The sequence below is a fragment of the Peromyscus leucopus genome, chromosome 15 (assembly GCF_004664715.2).
Source record: "Peromyscus leucopus breed LL Stock chromosome 15, UCI_PerLeu_2.1, whole genome shotgun sequence".
NCBI classification, from domain to species: domain Eukaryota; kingdom Metazoa; phylum Chordata; class Mammalia; order Rodentia; family Cricetidae; genus Peromyscus; species Peromyscus leucopus.
The window spans coordinates 72,383,398-72,409,566 of record NC_051076.1 but is presented as its reverse complement, the minus strand read 5'-3'; the positions used below and the strand labels follow the sequence as shown (position 1 = coordinate 72,409,566).

Sequence of the window (26,169 nt, the reverse complement as noted above, 5' to 3'; positions counted from 1 at the left end):
AAGCTGCTAGATGCTGTGATGCAATGTCCCATGACACACAGCCATGATTCTTAGAGGTCTTTTAGCACGTTCTAGAAGGTAGACCACTGTGCTGATGGTCCTAGCTTCGTCCATTGTAGAGACATAGGGGCAGCATGTAAATCAGCCAACACCAGGGACAGACAGGAGGGGCGATTTTAGGATAGCTGTACCCCTGAGATGGGCTTAGAAGAATGAATGAATAAATTATAAAAGTAATGATGTGTGATGGCTATCTTTAACTGTCAACATGACACAACCTGAATACCCTGAGAAGAGAGTTTCAAGGAGGGGTTGTCTATACTGAGCTGGTCTGAGGACATGTTTGTAGGCTTATCTTAATTGGTGTGGAAAGATATAGTCCACTGTGGATGACACCATTATCTAGACAGGGAATCCTTGTTTTAGTTAGGTTTCTATTGCTATCATAAAGGCATAAGGAAAGAGCTTATTTCAGGTTATAGTCACAATTTGTCATGAAGGGGAGTCAGGGAAGGAACTCAAGACAGGAACCTGGAAGCAGGAATTGAAGGAAGGCAATGGAGTCATACTGCTTACTGTCTTGCTAACATGGCTTGCTCATCCTGCTTTCTTATGCTACACAGGACAATAGTCTGAAGGGTGGCATTGCCTCCACTGAGCTACACCCTTCCTCATGAATCATTTTCTCCTTTGAGGTTCTGTTTTCCAAAATGACTCCAACTGTGTCCAGTTGACAACAGCCCAAGAAGCATAGTTTCTGAACTATTTGAATGGAGAAGTTAAGCCTTGTGAAAACACGCCAGCAATTAGACAAATGTGAATTTGTTTCTCTGTGTCCTTAGCTGTGAATGTGATATGACTAGCTCCTTCAAGTTCCAGCAACTGTGATTTCCCCACAGTGATAGATGGCAACTTAAAACTGTGAGGAAAAATAAGCCCTTTCTCCCTTATGTTGATTTCTTGTCCAGGTATTTTAACACAGCAACAGAAATGAAACTAAAATGGGCATAAGTTCATGAAGTACCAGAACACTGGGCTGTAAAGGCTTTGGGGCTGTACAGGAAGGGAATGGAAGAAGCATGAGGAGGAGGCTTAAGTATGAGTTACTGACCCCTGCAGAGGGATATTCAGAGCCAAGTAAAGTTTGCCTTTCTGTCTTTCCAGCCATCTATGAGCAATCCTGTGAGGTGTACAGACACCGAGGAAACAAAGCTGGCTTCTTCTATGTTGATTCTGATGGCAGCGGGCCGCTGGGACCTCTCCAGGTGTACTGCAATATCACTGGTAAGGGCCATGATTTCCAAGCATGCTTAGTCTGCGCAACTGCTCATGAGATGGAAGGGAGTTTCTAGAAAGGGACACCTGAGTGAATAAAATCTTACAGAACTAGCTTCAGTGGGAGAAGGATGCTACCTTCACAAATATTAGGAATTAGCTTAGTTATTTTCAAGAAAAGGGTAGAGGGAGCTGGGTAATGGTTGTGACACTATTCTCTGAAACAAGGATGAATCACCCACTGTTCTCTGTGGGGCTTGCCAAGGTCATCTTCTCTGTTAAAACTCAACAACAATAAGAAAAGGAGATAAGAACAAAATAAATAAACAAACAAGAAACAAAACATAAAAGTTAGTGGGAAGTCCTGATTCACAAAGGGGAAAATTCGTTCATAGCTGGTTCTCTGGACTGTGCCTCTGGGTGAGTCTTACCTTCTTGAGCTTCAATAGTTCATCCATGAAATGGATTACACCAAGAAGCTGTAAGGATAGTAGATAATCAGGTGTGTTGGAGCAGCAAGTAAATACCTGAAAAACAGCCCTCACCTCAAAAGGAGAAAGAGATGGTTTATTCAAGAACCAAACAGAAGTGACAGACAGTGGCCTGAGAACATAGATATAGGTTACCACAAATTTCATGTTCCATCATGCTAACAGTTTCATGATAATTTTTTATAAATCAAGATATTTCTATATATGCTAGTCAAACATCAGGTGGGAAGATTTCAGGAAAGCTGAACATCTCTGCTCTGAGCCTCACATGCTATCTGATGACTTTCGTAGACTTTAGGTTCATGAAATATAGGGGCCACTACAAATATTTCAAGAGTACTTGCCAGACAGTCACAGGAATGTTGTGTTATACACAGAGCTGGGCAATAAGTTACTGTTCAGTAGGCCAAGATTTCTCAAGGTAAATGAACACTGGATCTGCAACATTTTGACTTGTCCCCAATCACTGAAATTCCAATCAATTAGCTTTGTATAACATTCAATATAGGTATAGCCTCTTTTTCTGGGAATTGTAGTTCCCTTGTGAATCACCGTCATCATCATCATCTTCATCTTCATCAGAGAGAATGTTTTCTATGGAGTATCCTGAGAGCATCTAACTTCTTTATAAATAATTACATAGGTTTAGAAATGGCATCTGAGTTTGAGCAGGTAAATGCCCTTGGTGCCAAGTCCAGTGATCTGAGGTCAATCCCTGGACCCCACATTAGGAGGAGAGAACTGACTCCAACAAGATTCCTACATGTTGTCCTCTGATTTCCACAGATTCACACTGGTACACATGTGCCCTCCCTACAAGTAAAATACTTGTTTTAAAGTGGCATTTCATGGTTAGTTTATTCTGTAATACAATTCCACCTTCCCTAACATTGATGTGGTAGGTTTTTAAGCATTTAGCTTTGCCAGTAGTCCTTCTGAGAGAGAGTGCCCCCCCTCTCCTCTCTCTCTCTCTCTCTCTCTCTCTCTCTCTCTCTCTCTCTCTCTCTCTCTCTCTCTCACACACACACACACACACACACACACACACATACACACAGTTTATTTCAAGCCCTGGTCCTCAGAGATGCCAGATGCACCCTGTAATGAAGCAACAGAGTCAGGCCTCTCGTATGTCATGGAGTATTTGTGCTCTAGGCTCCTTTCCAGTGGGGCAGCCCACTTATAGAGCTCTTTCTAGACAGATAGAGCCCAAGGCACTAAGGATATGCAAGGAATGACACCATGGCTGGTCATGTGACAGTCAGCTTAGGGACGCAGCCATGTGATGCTGTAGGCAGAATGACACCATGGCTGGTCATGTGACAGTCAGCTCAGGGACGCAGCCATGCAATGCTGTAGGCAGAATGCAGTGGAGCCACAGCAGAGAGTGGTGACACAGACTGTTCAGCCATTTTCCCACCTGAGTACCATGAACCGGACACTGGCCGAAGAGAGTGCTGGGTAGGCCGTGCTGTTGTTGTGGCCTTTCTTGTGTGTTGGTGTGTTTCCCCAGTACTTCATCTAGTGAAGAGTGGCTGTCTGTTAGCTACGTTGTAGTTGCCCTGGAGCAGGAATAGCAGTTGTGCTCTTTGCTGCTCTTGGTTGTGGTGACCTAGTTCTACTCAACAACTTAGTCTAGGACTGGGTTTGACAATGTGTCCTGGTTCTTTTCAAAACTTAACTCACACATAGCTTCTTAGTGAAAAAAAATATATGCAGAATTTTAGACTAGCCTCAGAAATTCTAATTCACTAAATGTACTTTTTCTAAGATTTCTAAGGTTTTTAGATGCAAATTCTCCTGATAATTGCTTTCCAAAAAGAGGTGTTTTGGCTACAAGAGAAAGTGAAGGAGACAAATGCTTACTGCTGAGTAACAGGTGTCACATGTATCCAGGAGTTGGATGGTTGCCAACAACTGAGAGCAGATATTTTAGGGAGTTTAACTGGAGCTTACACATATCATCTCTGTTAATTCCACCAGAAAAATCTAAGCAAACAGCTTTTTAAAAAATCTCCATCTTGTATGGAAGAAAGAGAATTTCAGAATTTCATGACTTGCTGCAGGTAATAAACCAAGCAGCTATCCACCCAGCTGGGACCATGAATGCCCTCTGGCCCAGTCATAATCCATATCCCTGAAACATTAACTGGAATTCTGTATTGCATATATCTTTACCTTAATCAACATTTTGATTTTTGTTATAAAATTAATAAATGCTTATTGTTGAAAGTCTGAAGAATGGAGAAATCTACAAAGAAATACTAAAACAAATCATAATCTAAAATCAAGATATTAAGTTACTAAATTCTTAGAAATGTAAAGATTTTTTTCTATAAATGGATTGTGCATTTAAACACAATATACATCTGAATCACATGTTTTTATTTTAGTGTCCACAGTTAAGCTTTTTCCTGTTACATTAAAACATACTTTGAAATTAAAATGTATATATTACAATAGCATACAAAATTAAACTTTCCAAAGTAACATACATATAAGAACTTAGAAGGCTTTATTCATTCAGAACTGTGCTTTTGAACCCTGCCTCTTGGGATTTATTGTTTGATAGTTTATCAACTGATGGCTAAAGGTGTAGTTGATCTTATGACTTGCTGATTTGGTGCTGTAGTCATGGAGGAACTAGATCTTGGGACCTGTGTCTTGATGATCCTGGAGAAATCAGGATTCCCCTCTTGGGGCTCCTAATTTAATTAATTAAAGAATTTAAGAATAAAGTCAAAGGAAATCACTAGGAGAGTTTTATTATAGCTGGAAAGAAAAAAAAAAAACCACTCAGGACAGATCAAAGTTGTACATCTCAGCAGCTGCCCAGAGAAGGAGAATGGAGAAGAAAATAAACAAATGTGCTTCTTGAATTAAGGAAGCATGGGGATAAGCCATGTCATGGCAGAAAGCCATATGGGAGGAGGAGAAATTCAGAGAATGGGTGAGGACAGCCCAGTGGACCAGAAGAAGCATATGTGACATCTGGTCAGCATCTCATAGAAAGAGACAGGAGAAAAGAAAGAAAATCTGGGTCTTTGGTGGAAATACTCAGCTGAGTGTCATGACTGCTTGTCTTGTAGGGACTAAGCTAGAGCATGGGAACTGTTGGAAGGAAAATCACAGTATTTCTGTATCGGGATAATTATTTCGGCTTCCTCTGTAGTTCAGCTTAAGGTGAACCTCCCTTCTTCCTGGTGGTGCCTGGGCTCTGTGATTGACCCAGCTTGTCGAAATTTTGGGCTCCCTGAGGCCAGTGATTCTACTCTCTTGACTAGAAGCTTTTCCATGATGGGCCTTTACTGCTGTCCTGACGCTGAGTTGATAGTTTAGATGGTCATAGATAAGAATTTCTGTAATGATGAGCAAGGATGAGCCTTTATTTTGGGAATCTTAAATCTTCCATGTTGTTAAATAGGAGTGGAATTTGATGCTGTGAAACATGTAACAAAGCCACCCAGAAAGTGTGACCTGACCTGAACACCAGGGTTTATGATGACTGTCTTCACAAATGCCCATAAGCTGAGACAGGAATCAAATTTTTAAGCCTTTTTTCCCTTAAAGATCTGACAAACTGGGAAGCCAGAGAACTATTTCTCAGATCTCCTTTCCTATCCCATTCCCAGCTACCAAACTTTATAGAGAATTAAAACAGATGCAGCCAATCATGCCAAAGTTTAATCTGGGTCCTCTAGGTTGGTGGTCAGTCTTGTCACTGAGATTTTCTACGGCTGTACCTCTAATCACTATCATGTTTCTCTGTATATGGTTATTGTTCTCATGCTCCCAAGGTTCCATCTAGGTTTAAATGTAACTGTAACTCTGAACAAAAAATTATGAATGTGTACATGTTGAGCTATTTATAAACCATCAATAGTGTATACAACCTGCACATAAAAAGTTGTTCACAATGTGCAATTGTAGATTCATTTCTAAGATATGAAACATAAATGTACTCTTATTATATGAGGGAATTTTCATATTTTGTCAGATTTTCTGGTTTCCTGGTGAGCTTAGTTTGGGAAGCTAGGGTCTCAGAAAACTCAACTACCTGAAAAGCTATCCAGAGTTAATAGATTTCAGATTTTTGTCTCAAGAATTCAAAGAAATCTAAGGACCCTAGATGGTAGATTTTAAAGAAAAATTTATTATAGATCTGCAAATGGGTGATTGAGAGAGAGAGGGAGGGAAAAAGAGAGAGAGAGAGAGAGAAAGACAGACAGAGACAGACAGAGACAGAGAGTCAGAGAGACACAGAGAGAAAGTAGACATTCTGCATGGTAAGAATATGTTTCCAGGGAGGTACTAGGATGGGACATTCTAAAGGACACACAGCAGAAACACATGTTCTGAAGGTAGAGTTTCGGCCTTCTGAAGTCAAAAGGTCACCCATCAGACACTTGTGCATTTGGTTTCATTGAATCTAGAAGAGACAAAGCTGGACTGTGCATTCCTAAAGTATAATATAGACAACTGTTGCCTTTGTGACTCATGTGTCAGCATACGTTACCTATAGAGCAAAGTTTTCATGAATCTGGCAATGTACTGCCTAGTCATATGGCATATTTAGTCAAACATTACTTTGGGTGCTCTCTGTGAATGTATTTTTCTTTTAATATGGCTAACATTTTAACAAGGCGAACTCAAAGATGAATGTCCTCGATAATATGGAGGGACCTCATGCAACTGAGTGATGGACAGAAAAATATAATGACATCACTCCTTAAGAAGGAATTGACAGCATGTGTTATAGACTTGAACTGCAGAAAAAACAGTTTCTAGCCTTCTACCCTGCCAACCTATCCTGAAGGTTTTAATCATAGTAAGCCTTCATATTCTGTTTCCTAACCTCTCCATACCTGCCACACACACAGACACACACACACACACAGACACACACACACACACAGACACACACACACACACACACACACACACAGAGAGAGAGAGAGAGAGAGAGAGAGAGAGAGAGAGAGAGAGAGAGAGCTCACTTAGTAGACTGAGTACCTTAGTGAGTAACCTGAGGCTGGGATGAGTGTCTCGATCCTGTATTATCCTCTCATTTTGTGTAGCTATTCACTGACACTTATCACACTTTAAGAAAATGATCATTATTTACTGATGTATTCCTATTAATCTGTAAATTACTCACTAAAATATATGAGGCAGGTTGAGAGGTATATGGCTCAGTGGATAAATTACTTGCCAGTAGTTACATGGTGAAAAAAAAAAAAAAAAAAAAACACCATGACCAAAACAATTTATGTAAGAACGAGTTTATTTGGCCTTGCACTTCCAGAGGATTGTAGTTTATGATGGTGGAGCACAGACATGGTGGGTAGCAGCAAGAAGCTATGGACTCACACCTTGAGTCACAGGCAGGAAACAGAGAACAAACTGGGAATGGAGTATGGAACTTCAAAGCCTGCTTCCAATGATGGAATTCCTTCATCAAGGCCACACCTTCTAAACCTGTTCAAATAGTACCACAGCTGGGAGCCAGGGATTTGATTTCCAGAGCCTGTGGAGGACAAAGGACATTCTCATCAAATCACCACACCACAGAAGCAAGAGAGACCTAAATTCAGATTAAGAACATACATATGGGGACGGTATCATACACCTGGAATCCCAGGACCGAGTGGGGATTACATTGCTGCGACAATGGTGATGGAACACTAAGTGGGAGGGGCTTAATGAGCACACTTGGAAACTACCCATGAGAGAGATTAGGGAGTTCCCATGGAACCCTGGTTAAGTCTCACAAGATTGTTGTTATGAAAGTACAGACTGACCTCTCTTAGTCTCTTTGGATTCCTGATTCAGCACATAATCTCCCTTCCTCCTTCACCTTTGCCAGAGTGGGCACTCAGTTGTTTGATGTTCAGCCTCCAAACCTGTGATGTAAATAAAGCTCTTCACAGACCACCCTCAGGCGTCTTGTTTAAACAATGGAAAATAGACTAATGCAGAGTGTGGCAAATCCTTAGGTCTACTTCTACACCTTTTTTGATGATTCCAGTGTACTGAATGTAATGAAACCACTGCCGAGTTCAAGCACCATTTCTCCCTTTCTCCTTTATTCTATTTTACCTTATTTAATGTATGGTAGACTAAAGCCCTTTCTCATTAAATCTGTAACAGTTTGGAGCTGTGGAACTGTAGACAAAATTATCAACTGTCTTATTAAATAAGAAACACAGAGACAAATACAGAGTTAAAGCCTAAGAGATCAGAGCACTAGCAAAGAGCCAAGACTACCTTTAGCTTACCACTCACTGCCATCCTTCCCCTGAGAGAGAGCTTCTCCCTGTGTGACTTGTCTTTTATTGCTTTCCTGTTCTGTCTTCTCATTGGCTCTAAGCCCAGCCACATGACTTCCTTGTCACTGCCTATCTATACAGACCTCCTGGTCTCTATGGTTAGTACTGGGATTAAAGACTTGGGTCACCATATTTGGCTGTGTCCTTGACCACACAGAGACTTTCAGCACAAATAAAATATCACCATATGGAACAGCCTCAGTATTCAGGGTTTTTTTTGTTTTTTTTTTTTTTTTTACTTATTTAAATTTTTTTTCTTTTCAGTCTTAACTGAAATCTTGGGATTTGCAACTTGTGCTCTAAGTCCAGAAGTAAAACATGCTCTTCTGTTCCCCTTTCCTTCCTGTACTTTCTTTACTGCCAAGCCTTTCCAGTGCCTTTCATCTTCAAACATAGGAGAGGAATATGTTTTGAAGTTGAATTTAAACTGGAGTTTAAATTCAAATGCTTGGACATCATAGTCATGCAACTTTGGACAAGTTATCTAATCACTACAGATTTGGTTTCCTTATCAGTAAAATAACAATGATAAAAGTGGTTGTCTTTCAAGATTAATGTGAAAAATCTCAGTATATATGCTGAAATAGTTATTTCTCTCACTACTATAACATAATACCAGACAAACAACTTAAGGAAGAAAGGGTGTGTTTGGCTCTAGATCCTGACAGGTTGGCAGTTAGTATTAACCCTTGTACACATGAATCCCAATTCTTCTAAGACAGGCAGTCTTGAAACAGTGATGTGATGTTATGTAGTGACTGAAGAATCAACCCTCACTGATGCTCACAGTTTTTCCCATGTCTGAGAGCTATATATCCATCCTCACCTTAAGAGATAAAACAGTAAAGTCTTCACCTCTTCTAAATGGCCAAGGTATTTCTAAGACTCTAGGAGTCTGGAGAGAAGTTTTCTGGAAAAAAAAAATTCTAATGAGGATGAATCATAATTAGAGGAGTGAGAATCTCTGACGATATTTCCTTAGAGCTCAAATTGTAGTCAATTTGTGTACTTTTAAACCATTTTCCTAAGGTCTCAGTTTATAGTCAGTTTTGTGCTTTTTTAATGGTAATGGACACTTGGCTAGCTATTAAAATATATTTATCTCCCAGCTGCACAATTTTTCTGTTGTTTAGTAAATTCCATATTTATGTGCAAAACTGTTTGTACAGAGTCACTTACAAACACATTCCCTTTCTATCTCAATAGAGCCAATGCCGGTTTCACACATGTATATAATATACAGGCATTGCGGGGAGTTTACAGAAAATGTTCAGGCAAATCTCTAGGCAAAACTTGTTTTTCATTCTCAAATCGTTCCTAATCCATTTCCAAGCCCCCTCTATAGTCTCCCAGTCTCACACCCTGGCTATTATGATGCTCCAGTTCTCTCTGCTTTGGCAGCAGCCTCTGTTGTCATTAAAACTCATCAAAGCGTGCATAATGGAGCAGGTAGAGGATTGTGATTGAGGTCTCTTCAATGTTTCTAGCCGTAATTGTGAAGAGTGATTGTGGGTAATAGATTATCATCCTGACTATTGAAAGCAAGAAAGAACTGTGTCCACACAGTTTGGCCTCGGTTGTTAGCCTTGCTTCCTAAAGTTAGGGCAGTGGCTGTGATTTACTCCTTGAGTACATACCTGTCTGTCAGTACAAGGTGAATGAAAGTCATTGAGAATATAAGAAGGAAAGACACTTATGGGCATTTTTTTCTCCACTCCCCACACTGAGTGAGTGCTGCAAGCACTGGACATACACATTAAAGAACAAAGTAAGTAGAACTCAGGGGTTTGTGTCATGGTATTTGTAATGCATTTTGTGCTGGCTTCTTCATACTGACTTCATCCCCAAGAAATATACTTGCAACATACACACAGACACACACTCATGGATGTATTCTGTCACACTCAAGCATACATATTCTTATGAGGACACAATGCAAACATGGAAATACAGATATATAGGCACACACACATATACACACAAATGTGTGAGGGCACACACAACAGAAAGAATGTGTACTTTTTACTGCTCTACCAAAGACTGACATAAGAACAAGATATACCAAAGTCTAGATTTTCTTTTTTAAAATCATCAGTTGTTTCATCATCACTGCAAGATTGCTGTTTTCAAGGTGTGGAGGAGACAGCACAATCAGTAACGTACTTGCTTTGAAAACATGAGGATCTAGTTTTGATCTCAGATACCTTTGCAGATCAGTCCAGCTCTTCTGGCACCTGCTTATAATCCTAGCATCTGGGGAAACAGGATCAAGTGAATCCCTACGGCTCACTAGCCAATCAGTCTAGCCCAGTAAGCAAGTTACAGGGCAATGAGAGACTGGGACTCGAATAAACAAGGTGGACAGTGTATATCCTAAGGAACAGTATTCAAGGTTGTTCTTTGGCATCTGCACATATATGCATGCATGTGCACATGTGTACATATTCACACATACAAAGTACTGTTGCCAAAACTATCCCTTGAGTTGAGACCATATATTGAATATACCAAGTATTTACCTAGAGAGGCATGCATCATTGAAGGAGTTGTAGTAGTTTCTATTTCATAAATGCATTAATAATGCTAGTGAGTAGAAAAACAGGATAGCAACTACAGCTATCAAGAACTGGAGCATTTGTCCTATGTTCTGTGTTTTCTGTGGCAGGAGGCCAAGATTTTCTATTGGTGTGCATTCACATGTATTGGGCCACTGCTCTACAAAAATGATGATGAGCCACAGGGAATATAGAAACAACTTTTATATTTGGGGCTGGGGATGGCTCAGTCTGCAATATCACTGCTATATAAGCCCAGAAACTTAGTGTGGATCCCCACTCTCCACATAGAAACTAGGATGAGGATGCAAATACGTAATTTCAGTCTAGGTTGGTGGATAAAAATAGATCCCTGGAGCTCATTGCCTTGCCAATATAGCTGATCAATGAAACTAGATTCAGTGAGAGACTGTCTCATAAATCATGATTGAATACTGTTGAGGGAAGAAACCCCATCTGCCTATTGCCACCACACATGCATGCACACATATGCACATACTGCCATGTGTAAATGTGTATACACACATACACAGACAGACACAGAGAGAGATCATTAATAAAGCCCCAACTTTGCTTCACACTGGCTAGTTTTGAATTCTTTTCTATGACAAACCTAAAAGTCCCAGTTAGTTCTAAGCTGAGATCCTTAAAAGAGTAAGAGAACTCCTCAAGCTGCTGATGGCGACAGGGTGGAACTGTGCCTCTGTCCCCTGCCCTTGAAAGAAGGACTTCAGCTCCCTTCACTCCTGCTCGGTGACAGCCGCTCTCTGCTGTTTCTTATGTGTTAATCCATTGACCTGACAACAGGCAGCACGAACAAGCAAACTACTCACAAGAAACGGAGCAAAGTAGATGGAGCAAGTGTCTTGATTTTGACACACAGACAATAATTATAATAGACAAAATATGATAATTCAAGGGATGTAGTAAGTGTAGACAGTATTCTGAGCATCTCAGCTGATGAGGATAGTTCTCACATCTTCACACTGATGTCCTTCTGACCCATGGGTAGGAACTTGGAATTTGCACTGGCAGAGTTGGAAAGGGATGAGATGCTCTAGTTTAAAACAAGTCTGGGTTTTTAAAGGACCTCTCCTACTTTGCGTGAATTAGGAGTCAGGGTGAAGAAAGCTGACTATTTGGACATTCTTACTACAAGGGAAAAAAAGTGACAGATTCTGGGGATGTCGGAGATTGTATCATAATTATTTCTCCTTAGTCTCTGTTTCTGTCTGTGTCTAGGGGGAAGTGGAATAATTTTTTATTACATCTATTGTACTTGTGTGCATGTGAGTGTTTGTGCAGGTATAGATGTCTGAGAATGACTTTCAGGAATGAGATTTCTCCTTTTGCCTTGTGTATCCCAGGAATTGAACTTGAAAACAAGTGATTGTACCCACTGAGCCATCTCACTGGCTGCTAGCAATGCTATCTTAGTGTAGACTTTAAGCATGGAGGTTGAGAGAGAGAGAGAATAGGACACATCCAGGTGAGATTGTGGGCTTCTCAAGGAGAATGACCACCAAGTGCCTTAATGTTGGCCATATGGACTATTTTAGGAGCTCTTAGGCTGCATCTCAAAGGGTTGTTAACAGACCCCATCTACTTTTGTCTTTTGCTAAGTGAGATTATAGATTGGATGTAGACAATTTTTTAGAGGAGATTATAATCTGAAAATCTAAACCCAGGAGAAACTAGGCTTGCACAAAGTGTTTCTGGTAAGAATCTTGGAAAATTGCAGCTTTTCAGCAAGAAGAGAGAAAGGCTTTCAGCAGTTGTCCATTGTGCTGGAATTCTTGCTTCTTCAAGCATCAACTAGTTCTCCATGGTGAGGGACTCTTTTCCCTTCTCATATCTGTTTCACTTTTTCTTGACTTTCTGTCCTGCCTCACTTTCCTCACTGTACCTACCTTCCTTGCAAGCAGGACCAGTTTCCTCACGGACGGTAGGTTTAGCTCATCTTGGGAGAAGTTTCAAAGCGGGCTTCCTGGTGAAGATTCACTCATGAGTGACTTATGTGCTGCAGCTCACTTGCAGTTTAATGGCTTGGAATAATACTAGTGTTGTTGCTTCTTTGAATCACTCCAACTTGTACTGTGGCTTACATTTCAGAGGGGCAGTTTGATTTCTGTAATGAAGGGTTTTCCAAAGAGCTCAAGAACAGTCATCCACCAGTTAGACGAAGCAGCATTTTATGCATCATGCTGTTACCTGCAGTCTGGATCACACAGAGCTTCCATGAGGCTGCTCTCTCAAGCTAAGTCCAGCAGTGGATATTATCACCATGTGTGGAAGCCTCGGCTTTGAAGTGGTCTCTCTGGGCTAGCAGCAGACAGCATAATCTCCTGCTAAATTGAGCCATTAAACAAAACTGCTAAGTCATAAAGCTGTGGCATTACCCTGAAATTAAAGCACTGTCACCTTCAAATTGCCAAGAATTTTAACAGCCACTTAGAGGAATTCCTTTCACACATCCATTTAGCATGGCCTGTTGATTCCAAGCACACTGATGAGGAGAGGCAGCCCGAGTGAGGTTTTCAGGCATGGGACTTATCATTTTTTCATGCTTATCCTCTTTATTAACCCACAAATTTCTCAAATCCTTATTAATCTCTCATTTATTCATCTATTTATCAACTCTCTTATTTATTTGCTTCCTCATATATTTTTGATATGCTCAGTTATTTATGCATTACTCAATTATGCAAAAATTAATTCATGCAAATTACATTCTATTGTTGACTGAGTTTGGCACCATAGTTCACAGAGTAAATAAATCTATTCTTGTCCTTAAGAAACTCATAAATAAAAATAAATTAAATTATTAAATTAACTTTTTCTGCTTATTTATTTGTGTGTGTGTGTGTGTGTGTGTGTGTGTGTGTGTGTGTGTGTACTTCCATGTGGTGAGTGTTGTTCCTTGGCTTCCACCTAATTTTATTTTTCACCAAAAGCCAGGGTTTCTCATTGGCCTGGTGCTCACTAATTCAGCAGGACCGACTGTGCACAAGCTCCAGGGATTGTCTTGCCTGTACTGTCCCAGCACTAGCATGCTTGGCTTTCTTTGTCAGTTTCTACTGATGGAACACTAGTCTTTCTATTTGCAAGGAAAACACTACCAACTGAGCTATCTTCCCAAACCTCAGACTGTTTTGTGCATCTCTCAATAAATTATGTATTTGTTAATTCTTGTTTACTTGCTTCCTCGTTAATTTTTATGGGTAGAGTTTTTTATGCATTATTCCTTCATGTAATTATGCAAAAAATAATTCACACAAATTATATTCTAATATTGACTGATTTGAACACCAAAACCACCAAGTGAATAAATCTATTCTTGGCCTCACAAACAAATTTGAGAAAAGACAGGTGCAGTCCACAGATATTTTAGATCCAGTGTGGAAAACAGTGGGAAGCCATTGATGGCACAGAAATAGAACACAAGAGGAAGGGATTGGGGAAAGGTATACAAGGGGACAAGAGCCATGCTCCTTCATGGTGTCTTTGAATAACTGCCTTTGGATCCAAGTGTTATGTATATGTGTTTAAGGGTTTCTGTGTATGTGATATATGTGTGTGTGGATATATGCATACATATGTGTATACCCATAAGTATGCACAGAGATCAGAGAAAGACAACCGGTGTGAGAAGGCCTCCCTTGAACTTGGAAATAAACTAGTGACTAGCAAGCCCCTAGGCCCTTCTTCACTCTGCCCTCCACAATGTTGGGGTTATAGGCACAGGTGCATGGCTTTTTGTGTGGGTACTGGGGATTTAAAGTCACCTTCTCAGCTTGGCCAGCAGGTACTGTTTACTCACTGAGCCTTGTCCCCTGCCCCTGAGCTGACTTTGTAATAGAAACAACTGTTATTTACAGAGCAACAACTAGCCTGAGGTGCCATGCTCTGCATTTCACAGTGGAGATGGCACTGTTTCCCGAGCACCTGTGTGAAGAAGATACATTCTCTCTATTTTAATAAGTAAGGTACAGGAATCTCAAGTGGCTAAACATCTTGCCTAGAGTTGAATCTACCACTGAAGTTGTCAGGTTGTGACTGTCAAGCCTAAGTGCTCAGGTTCAAGCAACACAGAGAGTCTGAGGCAAAGAAGGGCTCCTGTGTCCTAACATGTACATTCAGCTTGCACCGTTCCTTCCCTAGGTTAGCAGACCCTCAGAGAGGACTGCAAAGGGCAGAGGTCTCCAGTGCCCACTCTGCATCCCTCACCACCACTTTCCTCTTCTGTAAGATAGATGTGATCAAACCTCAGCCCAGGGTTCCTGAAGAGTGAATGGAAATAATATAAAGCTGAGGTTCTTGATGTTCTGTTGTCTATAATGAATGAGCCGAGAGCAGAGTTTTAAATGTCATTTTCTTTTTTTTTTTTTTTTTTTTTTTTTGTTTGGTTTTTCGAGACAGGGTTTCTCTGTGTAGCTTTGCGCCTTTCCTGGGACTCACTCGGTAGCCCAGGCTGGCCTCGAACTCACAGAGATCCGCCTGGCTCTGCCTCCTGAGTGCTGGGATTAAAGGCGTGCGCCACCACCGCTCGGCTCTAATGTCATTTTCTAGCTCTGATCCTGGTGATGTTTATTCAGTAAGTGTGAACATGAGTCAGAAACACTGTGCTTAGCATGCTATAATGGCCAGTGTTGATCGTCAACTTGTCAAATCTAGAATCATCTAGGACACAAACATCTGGACATGTCTGAGTGAGAGTTTCTAGATTGCTTTAACTGAAGTGGGCTGACCCATGCTAAATGTAGAGGTGCCATTTGGTGAGCTGAGTTCCTGGATGAGTACAAAGAAGCAGAAGGACTGAGAACCAGCATTCATCTATTTCTGGTTCCTGCCATGGGAGTGATGCAATCAGCTTTCTCAAGCTCCTGCTACCATGATTTCACCACCATCATGGACTTCACCCTTGAGCTCTGAGCCAAAATAAAGCCTTTCTTCTTTAAGTTGCTTTTAATAATTTTTCCCATTAAAAATGAAGATAGTAATGACTATACAAATTTGTGGGCTTTGGGACATACTTCTTCAAGGCAATAAGCCCAGTGTTGAGGATTTAGTGAAGCCCCTACTTTATTCATTTTTCCATGGTTAAGGGAGCCTTTCTTAAGCCTTGAGCACAAGGTTGTCATGGCTGGACCTGTATAGTTCTTTTCTGTGCAGATAAATGGAATGTCCCTAGTTCTAGGGACAGGAGAAGCCAACAAACATCAATCAATATGATGGTTTGTGTTCTGTTAACTGCTAGCATCCATGCACAAGGATCTCATGTACAACACAAAAATGAAGTCACACAGTCCTCACATCAATTTCATTCATTCACATATTTAATTCATTTACTTATGTAGATGTTTTCTAGCTATGAAATACTGTCCAACTTACTTAACTTCTATGATGTGCAACTACCTCATTGGTATAAATAAGAGTAGTTATTATTTCTTCAATGAATGGATAAACAAGTTAAGTAAAATTAAATGAGATGGATCAGATGCCCCTGATTCATCATCTAGAAGTCTCTAAAATTTGCTGAAATAGTTTCACAAGGCTAAAAGTATAAAGGTACAAAATGAATGTAGAGGTGGGACTGACCGAGAAAGGCTTCCTGGGGGCATCATGCTTCCATGTGTTACCTACTTGTCCATGACTACTTATGTGCCAGTAATCTCTGTAGAGAAGGCCTGCCATGAGCAGCTGTCCTGTTTGGAATCCCTCACACTTGCTTCTAAGACCCAACTAGATAGTGAAATGTGGACCTAGGTATGGCAAATTCATGGCCTGCTGCCAAATGTACCATGGAGATATGGTACCCAAGGATGTGACTGCCATCATTGCTGCCATCAAGTGTTGTTTCACTGTGGTGCTCGAAGGAATCAAATGTGTAGTGCACAATGAGGCCAATATTGTTGCTGGAGGGCTTCTCTCCAGGTTCCCCAAGCCCCGCAGTCCCACAATCCACTTATAAAATAATCACTCAGATGCTTATATCACTTATAAACTGTATGGCCGTGGCAGGCTTCTTGCTAGCTGTTCTTTTATCTTATATTAACCCATTTTTATAAATCTATACCTTGCCACGTGGCTGGTGGCTTACCGGCGTCTCTACATGCTCTTCTCCTGGCGGTGGCTGCAGTCTCTCTCCCCCTTCTTCCTGTTTCCCCAATTCTCCTCTCTCTTTGTCCCGCCTATACTTCCTGCCTGGTCACTGGCCATCAGTGTTTTATTTACATAGAGTGATATCCACAGCACAATATTGATTGTCATCCTGTCACAACTTAAAATATTGGTGACAAATCTCTGGTCATTTCTGTGAAGAAGTTTCCAGATTGGAATGATTTATGTGAGAAGACCCACCCTAAGTCTGAGTGACACCATACCCTGAGCTGGTGTCCTGGACTGAATACAAAGCAAGGCACCTGAGAACCCACATTCTTTTTCTGCTTTCTGATTGCATGTGCAGTGGGACCAGCTGCCTCAAGATCCCACTTCAGTGACCTCCCTGCTATGGTGGCTTGTACTTGGTTAAGTTTCACTGTGCCCTGTGTGTGCTAAGCCACACAACCACCAATGCTGATGGACCATGGGTCCACAGTTTGACCTGAAGTATGCCAAGGTCTTTGGTACTCTGGTTTGTGTGTGAGGGCATAGGATAGGTTGATATCTCTGAGACCATGGCTGCCCTGGAGAAGTATTACACAGAAGGAAACATCAATGCCTACTAAGGCAAGGATGACAGAGAAGAATAGACATCCTCTTGGAGCCTATTCACTATGCTTATTGCCAAGTCCTTCCCAAACAGCCTCTTTGAAAATAAAATTTGGGAGATAGGTGTCTCTGATCAAACAAAGAAAAGGAGAGATGAAATACCAGCATCGGGAGTGAGTAAGGTCATGGATGCCTTGTCTCAGGGCTAGAGTTTGCCAAGGGATTCCCACAGAGGGATAGAGTTTAGCTGTATGAACATTATGAACATTTTTTCCTGTTCAGAAGAGACAAGTAAAAAGGTCAAAGGTACCTCCCAGAATGCTTGTTTGTTCTTGCTCACTTTTGCTCTGAGCCCTGGATTCCAGGGAGAGATGGGGAATCAAAGTTAGTTCAGACACCTCAAGGAATGAAAGAGCCCAGCTTTAGTGGCAGCTTACAACTTTTGTTCTGTGAAGGGGGAAGCAGAGAAACAATTCACCTGGGGACACTTTTCCTATTGCTCTTTCCTTCTATGGATTATTTTGGTCTGTTTTCTGTTGCTGCCACAAAATACCCGAGCTTGAATATTTTCTAAAGTAAAGAAGTTTATTTAGCTCACTGGTTTTGTTGCTAAATAATTACGGTTTTTCTGGTTTATTCAGAACATGAAAGGAGTCAGCAAATGGTGCCTGTGTAAGATAAGACACAGCATGAGAGAGAAAGCAAGAAGGTGTGTCCAGAAAACCAAATTTGCTTTGTAGGTTCCTGTAGTCAGTTCAATCCTGTGAGATGGAGAAATCTCTGCAATGGGAGACTATCATTAAGCCTGCCTCAAACCTAATCACCTCTCTTAAGTTCAGAAGATCCTATAACATGGCCCCACTCTTAGGATATCACAGGATGTGGTGATATTGTGTTCCCCAATATAGTGCACCGTAATAAATTTATCTGGGGGTCAGAGAATAGAACATCCACAATATTAAACATAGAGGTTAGGCAACGGTAGCACACACACTTTTAATCCTAGCATTCCAGAGGCCGAGATCCATCTGGATCTCTGTGAGTTCAAAGCCACACTGGAAACAACCAAGCATGGTGACACACAACTTTAATCCCAGGAAGTGATGGCAGGAGGCAGAAAGATATATAAGGTGTGAGGACCAGGAACTAGAGCTGGTTAAGCTTTTTGGCTTTTAGCAGCGGCTCAGCTGAGGCTTCTAGTTTGAGGAAACAAGATCAGCTGAGGAATTGCAAGGTGATGTTAGCTGTGGCCTGTTCTGTTTCTCTGACTTTTCAAGCATTCACCCCAATACCTGGCTCTTGGTTTGTTTTTATTAATAAGACCTTTTAAGATTCGTGTTACAACAGGAGGAAAACAAGACTGTGGCACATGAATCTTTTGGGGACAAATCATATACATGAAATGCCAAGTGCGGCCTCTTGACACAGGAGCACCGGCCCACAGTGCATTCTTAGTATTCAAGTGTTTGCAGGTTATCTCTATTTATATTAAAAAAAGTTCATTAGAAATGTTGACTGCTGTCTGCTATAGTTAGAGTATGAAATGTCCTGTACATGCTCATAGGATTGAAGACACAGTGCTCTTTGCGGAGGCTCCAGAATCTAAAGAAGCAGAATCTGAAAATGGGTTACTGGGGAGATGGTCTTAAAGGTTGTAATCCAGCCTGCTTGTAGCCATTTCTTTCTGCTTTGTGACCACAGTCGTTATGTAGCCAGCTGCCTCACGCTCCCACCACTATGGCTTCTCTACCATCGTGGACCAAACGCGTGAGCCAAAACAAGCCTCTCCTCCCTAAGCTGCTTCATTTCAGGTCTTTTACCACCGAGACAGGAAAACCAATACACAGTCAAAGGAGGCATTTCCAAAGTGTGAGAACGTGGTGCCACTTTCATGTCTCTTGTGTTTTATACCATTTTTGCTCTCAGGGTAATTTCCCTCACCCTATCTTTATCCAAACACTCCTTTTTAGCTCCTTTGAAGTGACTTTGGCCAGGACTATATTTATGGGCCTTTGATCAAACCATGTATCTGTTGAATCCAAGTGAATCTTTAACAGCGTGGGTTTGTTTGAATCTAGCTTGACACTCCCTAGCTGTGTCAGGTTGTTTGATTTAGGGGGTTTAATTTTCCTCTTCCTCAGTGTCTTCCTCTGTTATTAATAATAAAACCTGTTTGTAAATTTATTGTGAAGATTATATGGTATAATCATTGAAAACCACAAGAAAAATACCTGATATTGTACATCAAATAAGAAGCACCCTTCTTTTCACATTTTTGTTCAAAATTCAAGCAGTGTTCATGCTTTGGATTTGGCTTTCAAGACCCATTATTTGCTTTCAACATAGAAATTCCTCACCTTCTTAACTTCTTCTTTTCTTGTACTCTCTCTTTCTCTCTCTCTCCCACTTTGTGTGTGTGTTTGTTTGTCTCTATGTCTTTCTGTGTGTGTATGGTATATGGTGTGTGGGGTATATATGTGTGTGTATGATGTGTGTGGTGCAGTAGAGGAGGGGATGGGTGTGGGAAGTGAGTGTGGTACATGAACACTTGTTCATGTGGGTGTGCATGCATATGTGGGTGAGCATACATATATGTGTGTAAACATACGTAGTTCGAAAGTCAACATTAGGTGAATTTCTAGATCACTCTGCTTTAGTTTTTGAGATAATAGTTTCTAACCAAACCCAAAGCTGATTACTTCACCTTGGTTGGTTGTCCACTGGACTCCAGGTCAGTCTGCCTCTGTCTTTCCAGGACTGACTCTGGAAGTCCAAACGCAGGTCTTCATGCTTATGCAGCAAGTACTTTACAAAGTGAGCCATCCCTGCAGACCCACTTTGTTTGTTTTTCCGGTGTCTAAATTCTCTTTAGTTGATGTGACACACTTCTGGGAAGAATCTTGACACAGGAAAAACTCATTTTGGCTCTCGGGTTCAGAGATGTCCATCACTAATGGTGGGAAGGGCCATGTGAAGCAGAGCAGCCAGGATGCTGAAGATGAGAAAGCAGAGGTATTCAATTTCTCCTTCTTCACTCTTATCCCATCTGTGCCCTGAGTCTAGGAGACCATGTCCCTGCTCTCCAGGCCAGTGTTCCTTTCTTAATCATCTCAGTTCTTTACAACCCAATTAAGATAAAATAAAAATCAACCTTCACAATTGGCTTCCCTGAGACAGACTTCTGTGTAGAGTGTCCAGTCATCATACAACTGCCCCGTGCAGTATAATGCAGTATAGTTTTGATTCCTTACTCACTGTTAGGACACTGGCAAGAAACCTCATGGGCCATGTGTCCTTGATGCCTCCTGTCCACAGATGCATGGCATCAGGTTGTTTCAGTCTGAGGATGATCAGCTCATCATCATTTGGCTGAAGTAGTATGCCTGGTTTCTGCACTGTGAAGATGATTTATCATTACTCAGATACCTCAGGTGGTTCATGCAGACATTTGGTGAATGTGCCTGTTCCATCTCTTCACACTCTGTAAAGTCTCAGACCTTATTACATTGACATTTATCATACCTTTCTCCCTCCTCTCTCTCTGTCTCCAGCTCCCATCCCATGTATATGAAAACAAACAAACAAACAAATGAGAATGTGGCAAGAACTTTTACCTCAGAACCCATCTCACTGGCCCCAATACTGGTTTAGATGCTCAGTTTTTTATACAGCTAGTGGTGATCCCTTATTCAGTTGCTGTGTTATTTGTGCATGCCCCTTGGAGCATCTCCCTGATTTCTACAGCAATGTATTCCTCACATGTTTCTCTGTCAAAATTCCTGCCAAAAGCAACTTAAGGAAGGATTTATTTGGGCTCACAGTTTGAGGGTGCAGCATGGCAGGAGTGTGAGAAGGCTACGCACATGATATCTGCAGTCAGGAATGAATGTTGGTGCTCAATTATCCTTTCACCTTTTTATGAAGTCTGAGACACCAGCCGATAGCTCCACATTGACCTCTTTCTACATCAGTTGTATATTCCTCATTGACATGCTCTCAACCCTTTCTACTAGATAATGACAATATTAACCATTACAAACAATAAGGGATTCAAAATATCACATTGAACTTGGCCTGTTCTAGACCAGATCCAGATATTTTCCTGACATTGTGTGTTTCCTACTATGAAGATTGTTATTTAGAAATCATGTTCAAGGTATTAGGCTTATTCATCACATCAATATTTTCTCATTAGCACATTGAAGAAGTGCATGTGCATGTGTATGTATGTCCACATTATGAGTTCAATGAAGCTTCCTCTCAAGCAAACCCCAAAGCAAAAATTCCCAATTATTGTTTCTTCTATGTCTCTTTTCCCTGTGAGACTTGCCCCTGACATCAATATATCTTTTCATTTATCCCATCCTATAATATATACCAAACAGGCTCAGAATCAAATCTGTAATATCAGGGCCAAAGCAGAGTCATGTTTAAGACTGTCTTGAGCATCATTTAGCTTTCAGCCTTAGAATATATTCTGCCAAGTTTACTGTTAGACAAAGCTTTGTCTTCAGAAATTACTTGATTATTATTTTTGTTTAGTTGTGTGGTTATTTTTAACATTTTAATGTTGATTTAGGAATTTTTACCTGGTTAATTTCCAGAAGTCAGGTTTACAATTTCTTCATCCTTTGGATTTTATTTCTGTGAGTAGTTAAAGTGTTTAATGTTAAAATTTATTGAATGGTAACAGCCATAGTCGGGGTGCGCATTCCATTCTCAATCATCTCTGGAAACACTTTCATACACTCATTTAGGAATATACTTAATAGTCTATTAGTGCTTCTTAACCTGAGAAAAGTAAAAAATCAAAATACCAGAAATCATATGCCATGGCTGATCAGAGAGATCTCCTTCTTCTATTGCCTTCAACCCATTCCTATTCATCTCAACTAGATATCCATTTATGCTACTTTGTCCTGATTGTTTGTGTTCATTTTTCTCACTTACTGTACCACAGTAAGTAGCATCCTCTTTTCTGCATCAATACTTGCATTTGTCACTTGACAGTATACAGTAGAAGTCAGTTTAGATCAGTTTAAATGCTACATACATTATTTACTATGGTTTCATTGTATCTCAGTATGTCAGCAAAGTACACCTATTCAGTCAGGCATCTTCTGAGGGACATTTACCTTTTCCTAATGTAGCACTATTTGCAACAAATAACTGTCAAGAATATAAGCAAAAACCTTATTTTAAATCAAATGTCACACTCTTACTGATTTCAAGATCTATTACTGAAATAAGCAAAATTCATAGAAGGGTGATGATCTCTCAGCTCAATAAAGAGTGTATATTGCTTGGGTGGTGGAGGGGTGATAGTTAGCAATAGTTCTTAACCTTGACAGAATGTAGAATAACCTAGGAGACAAGCCTCTAGGCACAACAGTTGAGGACTGATTAGTTTATGTCAGTCTCTGTGTATGACTACAGGAGGTTTTCTTTTTAGTTTAGCTGAGCTGAGAAGGCTCATCCATTTTTGGTATTACCATCCATGGTTTGGGATACTGGGCTATATAAAAAGAGAAAGTAAGCCAAGCAAAAGCATTCATCTTGGGGGCTAGAGAGATGGCTCAGTGATTAAGAGCACTGGCTGCTCTCTCAGATGTTCTGAGTTTAATTCCCAGTAACCATATGGTGGTTCACAGCCATCCATAATGAGCACAGGCAGACTTACAGACAGAACACTGTACACATAATAAATAAATCTTTTTAAAAAACCCATTCATTTCTCTACTTCCTGATTATGGATACAATGTGACCAGATACTTCCTTCTCCTGCTTCATTCACCATGGTTTCCTTACAACGCAATATCATACCACAGAACTTCCTGAGACTGAGTCAAATGCAAAGGACTTGTCTTCATCTTCAGAAGATGTGAGCCAAAGTAAACTCTTCATTCCCTGATTTACTTGTTTGACATATTCTATCACAGTAATGGGAAAGTTACAAGACAGTGGGGTGCTAGGCGGAGGTTTGTGAGGCACTCTTGTCAAATGTGGCGTATGTAGCTTCACAGAAAGAGTGGGTAAAGACATTGTTCTATTTTAGTTAGGATGAAGGAGACCTGGAGGAGTTAGAAAAGGCCGCCTACATAGGATGGCATTTAACAGAGACAACACCATTTATGTTGTGACAGGCTTGGGAGTATGAGTGTCAACTGAAAAGTGAATTAATTCTACTGTCCCCGAGCCTTCCTTTTGTATGTTTCTCCAGAAACAGAGTATACGCAGAATAGACAAATGGTCTTATTTTTACAAATAGCTGTCTCCAGCCTGGGAGATGTTTAGGAGAGGAGAAGCTTGGCATGTAGGTAGGTGGACCAGAGTTTTGATGCCCACAATCTACTTGAAAAGTTTCAGTGGCCCATCTGTAATTTCAGCACTCAGGAGTCAGATACACAGGGTCACTAGGGAGACCTGTTGGGGGAAACAACTTAATTGATGAATTATAGGTCCAGTGAGAGGCCTTTTTTTAGTAAATAAAGAGGAGAAAAATTGAGGATGCCATCTGCTGCCCCAAACCATGTGCACCTACACACATATGACCACACATATATACATACATACATACATACATACATACATACAACTCACAGAGAGACATATGGGAAGGGGGAGAATATTGTTTTTTTTCTTTGGTCTTATAAAAGCAAATATAAATGGTGTCCTTTACTAAAATTTCTGAAGATGAAGACAAGTCCTTTGCATTTGACTCAGTCTCAGGAAGTTCTGTGGTTATAAATTCAGAGAGTTTATCACCTTTAATCCACATGATGAAGTATGAAGGAAGGATCATTTCTTATTTTTATTTATATAAAGCAGAGGCTGTGAAAGATCAAGGCTCAATTCTACAGTGTAAATGACACACGTTAGAATTGAAGTTAGACTTGGATGAGTTGCCAGTTTCATCTCGAGACTGGACCTACATATAGTCTGCCACAAAAATCTTCCAAGACCACATAGATACTTCTGAGATGAGAGCTAGAGATGTAACTCAGTTGTTGGCAGTGTACTTATCTAGCTTACAGGAAGCCCTAGGTACCATCTCCAGTATTGTATAAAGAAAGCAGTGGGAGGGTATGTATGGGACCAGCACTGGAGAGATAGAGACAGGAATATCAGAAATTCAAGGTCATTTTTGGCTACATAAGGAGTTCAAAGACCAACACATTAGCTCAGAGAGTAAAGGCGCTTGCTAAGCTTGATGACCTAAGTTCTATCCCTGGGACCTACATGGTAGAAGAAGACAACCAAGTCCTGCAAATTGTCCTTTGACCTTCATATGTGCCTTGTGGCATGTGAGTGCTTATGTATTTCCCCACACACAGATGTGAACACACATGTGAGGATTTATTTATTTTTATTTTATATGTATGAGCATTTACTTATTTCTGTGTACATGTACCATGTGCGTACCTCATGCCCATGGAGACCAGAAGAGGGTATCAGATCTCCTGGAACTTGAGTTTCAAAGGGTTGCTAACTTCAATGTGTGTGCTGGCAATTAAACCTGGACCTTCTGCAAGAGTAGCAAGTGTTCTTCACTACTGAGCCAACTCTCCAACCTCCTAAATGGAATCATTTTTGAACAGAATAGTTCAAGATCAGTCTAGGTGACAAGAGACCACGACAAGGGGCTCAAGAAGGAAAGAAAACAAACACCTGTAAGATCACTACAAGAAACACCCATAGCATACAATTTATAATTTGACTTGAAAACTTTTATCTCTCTTTTATCACAAAGATAAAACAGTGAAGATCAATGGGAGAAATGACTGGTCCTAGACCTGTGTCTTCTAGCCTTCAAGTTTACTGTACCACATACATATCTCAATGGGAAAGCAATGCAAAAAGTTCTTCTCTCTTCAGCCAATCACTACAAACTTTTCTAGATAGGGTCTCATGTAGCCAAGCTGCACCATGTAGCTGAGGATAACTGTGAACTCCTGATCCTCCTGACTCCCTATCTAAAGTACAGAAATCACAGGCATGTGCCACCAAATCCAGTTTATGTATGGCTAGAGATCAAACTCAGGTCTTCTTTCATGCTAGGTAAGTATACTATTAACTGAGCTAAACCCTAGCCCCCAGTTATATGCTCTAGAGCTCAGGGTCTACCGTATTTATTCAGCTTGGAGACCTTATGCTAGCCTTGTGTATGTCACTAACAGAGAGCTCTGCACATCCTAGACACATAACTTTTTTTTTTTTTATCACACAGCTACCAAATATGATTCAGTATATGTGGAATCTATTCCACCACCTTGTTACACCATAAAACAGATTTCCTGGGTCTCTTTGATCATGCCATCTACTTTAAAGCAAGGGAAAAAGAAAAATAACTCTCCAAAAAGCTGCATAAAAAGTAAACGCTAGAGTGATGCGAGAGGATAAATCACAGTCAAGTAGGTTGTCTGGAAGTCGTAAATGTGGCCGGCACAGGCAGGTGGAAGAGTGATGATGGATGTGATACTCTGTACATCACAGCTAATGCAAGGAGCGCAGTGGCCTGGAACTGGTAATGCATGCTCCCACAAATAGAGAAGCCCTGTTCTAAAAGCAGCTGGCTGTGGTGGGTGCAACAGGCAGGAAAGCATTCCTCCCTAAGCAGCTGGGCTGATACTCTTGGGAGAAATAACAGCTCCTGGCGGAACTCTACGGCTTTTAAAGGAGGTAAAGATTGCTTTATACCAATTGCCATCATTCCCATTATAAAGGTTGAAGGGAAGGTGGGGCATACAGTATAGGTTCCCGGACTTGTTTCTAACAGTAAAATGATCTGGATTAGTCTGTTCTAACATT

The 26,169-nt window shown here is 40.7% G+C and overlaps 1 protein-coding gene across 2 annotated transcripts in view; it reads left to right on the top strand.

Moving 5' to 3' along the window:
- The window catches only part of Cntnap5 (contactin associated protein family member 5), a 1,003,093-nt gene that overhangs the window by 695,531 nt on the left and 281,393 nt on the right, over positions 1–26,169 (top strand). For both annotated transcript variants that reach the window (XR_005092927.1, XM_037211054.1), the window contains exon 12: positions 1,165–1,284. Coding sequence is in view for 1 of the 2 variants with exons in the window: in XM_037211054.1 (XP_037066949.1) it covers positions 1,165–1,284 (120 nt within the window). In the remaining variant the exon portion in view is untranslated. The remainder of the gene's footprint in view (positions 1–1,164; positions 1,285–26,169) is intronic.